This window comes from Bison bison, unplaced genomic scaffold (genome assembly GCF_000754665.1).
Source record: "Bison bison bison isolate TAMUID 2011002044 unplaced genomic scaffold, Bison_UMD1.0 scf7180017864508, whole genome shotgun sequence".
Taxonomy (NCBI): domain Eukaryota; kingdom Metazoa; phylum Chordata; class Mammalia; order Artiodactyla; family Bovidae; genus Bison; species Bison bison.
Genome location: NW_011495064.1, coordinates 9,949,823 through 9,955,913, shown reverse-complemented (window position 1 = coordinate 9,955,913; position 6,091 = coordinate 9,949,823). Strand labels below are relative to the sequence as shown.

Sequence of the window (6,091 nt, the reverse complement as noted above, 5' to 3'; positions counted from 1 at the left end):
TTCACTTTCAGCTGAGCTGTCTGGAAGTGTGTAGAAGAGATCGTGATACTGAATCCAGAGCCGTGCAGCAGGCATTTTCCCACATAACCCCAGAGCCCTTTCCACACCTCAGAAATGCGCTCTCAGCCCTGCCCCTGGTCAGATTTCCTGGCTTCCTAAGAACACTGCTTGTGAGGTTGCCTTGAAGCCAGGAGCTTATGTCTATCTGTGCAGTCATTGCCTTTGCCCCCAGGGCTCCCCGGACACTGCCCTTCCTGTGTTAGGTGCTAGGAACACAGCCTGCTGAGACTTGTCATCCCACGTGAGCGTGTCAGCGTTCAGCTTGGGCTCCAACACGCACACGCACGGGAGAGGTTATTCACAACAATGTTATATCCTCCTTGGGCTGAGGGTGGAGGCCGCCCCGGGGGTCACCGGCACAGGGAGGCTGGTGACATACTACCCCAGGTGGGAACGTGGGAAGCCTCCTGGAAGGAGGACCCAACGTGGAGCAGGGGCTGAATCTCCCAAGTGTGGGGGGATGATGCTGGGTGGCATGGAGACAGAGGACGCAGACAAGACCGCCAGGCAGGGAGCCGAGGAAGGGAGGTGCGGGGGCATCCGGCGGGAGAGACCAGGTGGTGGGCCTGGGCTGAAGGTGATAGATCCCAAGGAGTGGGGAGCAGAGGGAGCAGGAAGGTGTGGCTGACCCTGAACAACCTTCAGACAGAAAGACAAGGCCATTCCACTGCTTCCTGGGAACAGGCATTAATTTAATTGAAACGCACCTCCAGAGAGAGCAGAACTCGCTCTCAATGCTTGGCAGGAGGAGTTCTCTTGGGCGCAGGTCTGACTCTCCTTTGGATTGTGCAGGACCTCATGGTGCCGAGGGTCAGGGTCTTTCATGGGATGGAGACCATAACCCTGGGACTCGGTGATCTTGACCATAGAGGGCAAGTGTGAGATGTTAGCTTATGGTTCAGAATGTCACCTTGTAATCTTAGTTTCTTGTAAACTGACTAACCTGGAGAGAAAAGAATTTTGAACAGCTTTATTTGAAAAAGTGAAAGTGTTAGTTGCTCAGTCATGTCCAGCACTTTTGTGATCCATGGACTGTAGCCCACCAGGCTCCTCTATCCATGGCATTTTCCAGGCAAGAGCACTGGTATGGGTGCCATGACTTCCTCCAGGGGATCTTCCAGACCGAGAGATCAAACCCAGGTCTCCCGCTTTGCACACAGATTCTTTTCCATCTGAGCCACCAGGGAAGCCCCAGCCTTATATGAGGAGTAGCATAATTCTTATTGCTCATTTTCTGTGATGGAGCTCTACAGACTCATTTGGATCTATTCAACTGGCTTTAAATTTATCAGCATCATAGAATAAAAAAAGGCAAAGCATCTTTATGTCTTATACTTCAAAAATGTAGTGTTAAGAGTTTGCCTTTTTCTTATGATGGAAAGAAGATAAGAGAAGCATTAATTTCTGATTGCCGTGGCGATTCTGTGTTGGGAGAACTGTGATGACATTGTTCAGAGTCAGCTATCGCTCCTGTGTGGGGTGAAAGCGGGGTGTTTTCTTGCCAGCACAGTGTCCGTTTCCTCTCCAACCTGTTCCATTTCTTCCCAGGAAGAGTGATCGTTGCCACGAGTAAAGGTGTTTACATCTTGGTTCCGCTACCTCTGGAAAAACAAATACAGGACCTGTTAGCCAGCCACCGAGTGGAGGAGGCTCTAGTTCTAGCGAAAGGCGCTCGGAGGAACATCCCAAAGGAAAAATTTCAGGTTTGTAGTCAGCTAGCCATGTGGAAGCGTGCCTCCAAGCTGCTGATTAGAAAATGTTCGGATCTAAGGGCGCCGGGCCCTGCAGACCACTTTGTGTCTGTCACTCAAATTCTCTGTGCATCCACGTCGTACAGATAAGGACGCAGGCTGAGAGAGGGGGTCGCGATGCCGGCAGAGGCCAAGCCAGGATCTGAGCCTCTGACATGATCCCCATGCTTAATACACCACATTGCATTTCCAATCGCGTTCCTCCAGAGTAGACTACGGGCACTGTGACTACAAGCCAAGAGATCCCCAGCGTAATTGGTTTCCCAATGTAGAATTTGTATTTGTTGGGATGGGGTTTAATTTTTTAAGTTTCTACTATCTGTAGGAAAAGCTTTGTGAACCATACTCATAAATCGTCTAATATTGCCGGAATCCATCTAATTAATTTCCTTAGGAGAAAGCTTGTAATGCATTTAAGAAATGCTAGCTTTAATATCGTTGGTATGATCAATATAGTTGATGAAACAATCATGAATTATTCTCACATCTGATGAAATCAGGTTTTCTAAAATTTGCTTCTTGATTGGTTGCAAGGTGAGTTCAGGTCACACTATGTATTTGAGAATGATGACGACTGAGCGACTTCACTTTCACTTTTCACTTTCATGCATTGGAGAAGGAAATGGCAACCCACTCCAGTGTTCTTGCCTGGAGAATCCCAGGGACGGGGGAGCCTGGTGGGCTGCCGTCTATGGGGTCGCACAGAGTCGGACACGACTGAAGTGACTCAGCAGCAAAGTGTAATATTGGTGCATGCACGCTTCTTACAAACATCTAAGTCACTCATGAAAGATTCTCATGAAGTCAGAGTGATCCCCCTCTTGTTACCTGCTGGCCAGATTTTCAGGACGATATGGTTTGTGGGATGAAGCTGTGCTTTCTGGCCTCCGTGGCTTTTTGCAGCAGAAGGTAGACTAAAGGTGGAAAAAGTCAGGACCTGTCATTTATGGTCACAGGATAAATATTGATAAACTTTTCATCTTTATTCCTTATTTTAAAAAGTTTTATTGAAGTATAATTGATTTACAGTGTTGTGTTAATTACTGTTGTACAGCAGAGTGACTCAGTTATAAATATATATACATTCTTATTCATATTCTTTTCCATTATTGTTATTGCAGGATTTTGACTGTAGTTCCCAGGTTGCGCTAATGGTAAAGAACCTGCCTGTCAATGCAGAAGACCGAAGAGGTGTGGGTTCGATCCCTGGGTCTGGAAGATCCCCTGGAGAAGGAAATGGCAACCCACTCCAGTATTCTTGCCTAGAAAATCCCACGGACAGAAAGAGGAGCCTGGTGGGCTACAGTCCATGGGGTCGCAAAGACCTGGACATGACTGAGTGATTTAGCACGCATGCACCCCGTGCTGTGCAGTAGGACCTTGTTTATCTATCCTGTATGCTGGCGTCTGCTAATCCCAGGCCTCCCCTCACCCCAGCCCTATTCCCTGTGTTTTTCAAGTGAGATGATCTGTGAACTTTCAGCAGGGGGCAGCAAAGCACAGAAAAGGAAGCTGTCAGTTCAGGGTGTGTTTCCGAGCTGAGAGCACCTGTTTCTGCCTAGTGCATCGCATCCTGGTGGGAAGGCCAGTGGGGTCTGGCAGCCTCTGCTCTCAGCTCCTCTCCCCCTGGGAGTGGCCTCAGGGGGACGGGCACATATCGGGATCCCCTCTTGGACACACTCAGGGACATACCTCAAATGTGTCTTAAAGAGGCTTTTTCTTAAAGAGGCTTCCTGTGTTGAATTTTTGCCTCCCCCTTGTTTTCCCACGAGCACCCAAACAGTGGGCACTGGCTAGTGTTGGCCCTTATCCTGCCCTCCTGTGTGATGTCCCTGTTGGGGTCTGTCCATCTGGCACACCCCTGTCTCCCCCCACCCCCTGTTGTTTTAGACTCCTATTTGGGCCCAGATATGCAGCCTCAATGACCTTGAACTTGGCCCTGGTTCTCGTGCCTGCATGACCACGGGGAGCCCTCCTCCCTTTTTGCTGGAATTGTGTTCACAGCCCCCTCCTGCATGTCTGCAGCCCATCCTCCACGCCACCGCTGAAGGAGCTTTCTGATGTGTCCACACCCCTGCCGTAGGTCCAACAGCAGGCACCTCCTGGCCAGAGTCAGGTCCACACCAGGCGGCCTTGGTGGCTGGGCCCTGCCCCATCCCCAGCCTCTGCTACCGCCTCTGCCCCCGTGTGACCAGGCCTGAGCCACCTGCCACCTGTGTGCTGGGCAGGCACTCCAGAAGCACGCTGAGAACAGGTCAGAAATAAGCAGCGTCACCGACCAAAGACGGGGGTGCTGGGTAAGACAGCTGCCTCTGGGCGTCCTGGGGAGTCTGGGCTGGCCTCCGCCCCTGCGCCATTGCTTTCTTCCCTTGTTGTTTGTGCTGTTTTTTGTCAGTGGAGAAAACATCCATCATCCACCAAATACAGGGTTTTTGGTTTTTTAGATTTTTTTTTTTTAATGTGGGCCATTTAAAAAATCTTTATTGAATTTGTTACAGTATTGTTTCTGATTTTTGATTTGGTTTTTTGCCTGCAAAGCTTGTGGGATCTTAGTTCCCCAACCAAGGATCGAACCCACACCCCTTGGCTTGGAAGGCAGTCTTAACCACTGGACCACCAGGGAAGTCCCCTAAAATACAGTTTCTATACTGTGCTTACATATGTCTCTTCTCTGAATCTGCCCCATCCTCCAGGCAGCACTGACTCCTCTGAGCTCCCACGGTTATCCCTGTTAACCTATAACACACGGCCATTTACTCCCCAGCTCCAGCTCGCTCCTCCCCCAGTCCTGGGCAGACACTCGCCTCCATTTCCCTTGGCCCCTGCTCGCGCCTGGGGCTGAACAACAAGGAATGAGTGATGGTTGATTCAGAGCTTTGAACTGGTCTTCAAACAGCTAGGCTCTGTGGATCGGGGAGCAGAAGAGTTTTGGTTTAAAATAGAACTATGAGAGGAAAAGAAGACAGTACTGACAAAAAGGTTCAGAGATAATGTCTCATTCATATTAATGTGTTTTTAAGGGTTGACTGTGACTCTTACAAGGATTAGGGATGTTAGTTATTTTAACTTTAGGAGGCTTGCAACCAAATGCTAGACCCTGGGCTCAGGAAAACCAGAAAGTGGGGAGGGAGAGAGACCAGAAGTTGAGGGGACTGGCTTTTCACAGTTCGCCTTTCTCTCCATTAAAGCGAGTGTTGGTTTTGCTTCACTGAGTTCTGAACTAGGGAGGGATTTAAGGAGAAGTTTAACTGTGGGACTCGGATTAAAGGAATATTCCTTCCAGAGATCCAAAAGGTGAGAAGGCTTAGATCTTTAAGAAGCCAAGCTTAAATTATATTAAGGTTTGGGATGCTGTAAAGACAGAGGCAGTGAGCGGATATTTACAGACGTAGGTGTGTGTCTTACGGAAAGCTTGCTTGATGTGTATCACGTAGTATGGATAGTGTCATATTTAAGCTTGGGCTTTGATACCTGTTCTTTTTTTTTTTCCCCATTTCATCTAAAATTATTTCACTGTGTGTCTTCAAAAGACAAGAAAGCCCCCCTTTGAAACATACGTGTCACATACACCTCCGAAATAAACACTGATTCTTTCCTAGGCTGGGGTGTCCCATCTGCCTGAGTGTCCCCAGTTGTCCTGTAAATGTTTGCATCTTGCATCCTTTTAATCCTGGAGGGAAATCCTGCTAGGGCTGCACCAAAAGATTTCTCTGTTTCAGAGTCATGGGGCGCAGTTCTCTGAGCTGGTCTGCCACCTACTCTTTCCTGTAGATACTTCAGTTCAGTTCAGTTCAGTTGCTCAGTTGTGTCTGACTCTTTGCGGCCCCATGAATCGCAGCACGCCAGGCCTCTCTGTCCATCACCAATTCCCGGAGTTCACTCAGACTCATGTCCATCGAGTCAGTGATGCCATCCAGCCATCTCATCCTCTGTCGTCCCCTTCTCCTCCTGCCCCCAATCCCTCCCAGCATCAGAGTCTTTTTCAATGAGTCAACTCTTCCCATGAGGTGGCCAAAGTACTGGAGTTTCAACTTTAGCATCATTCCTTCCAAAGAAATCCCAGGGCTGATCTCCTTCAGAATGGACTGGTTGGATCTCCTTGCAGTCCAAGGGACTCTCAAAAGTCTTCTCCAACACCACAGTTCAAAAGCATCAATTCTTTGGCGCTCAGCCTTCTTCACAGTCCAACTCTCACATCCATACATGACCACTGGAAAAACCATAGCCTTGACTAGACGGACCTTTGTTGGCAAAGTAATGTCTCTGCTTTTGAATATGCT

At 48.8% G+C, this 6,091-nt stretch overlaps 1 protein-coding gene across 1 annotated transcript in view; it reads left to right on the top strand.

The window, feature by feature from the left end:
- TGFBRAP1 (transforming growth factor, beta receptor associated protein 1) overlaps positions 1 to 6,091 on the top strand; it is a 27,753-nt gene that overhangs the window by 4,877 nt on the left and 16,785 nt on the right. Inside the window, exon 3 of the mRNA XM_010829689.1 lies at positions 1,609 to 1,763. Coding sequence (XP_010827991.1) covers positions 1,609 to 1,763 — 155 coding nt within the window. The remainder of the gene's footprint in view (positions 1 to 1,608; positions 1,764 to 6,091) is intronic.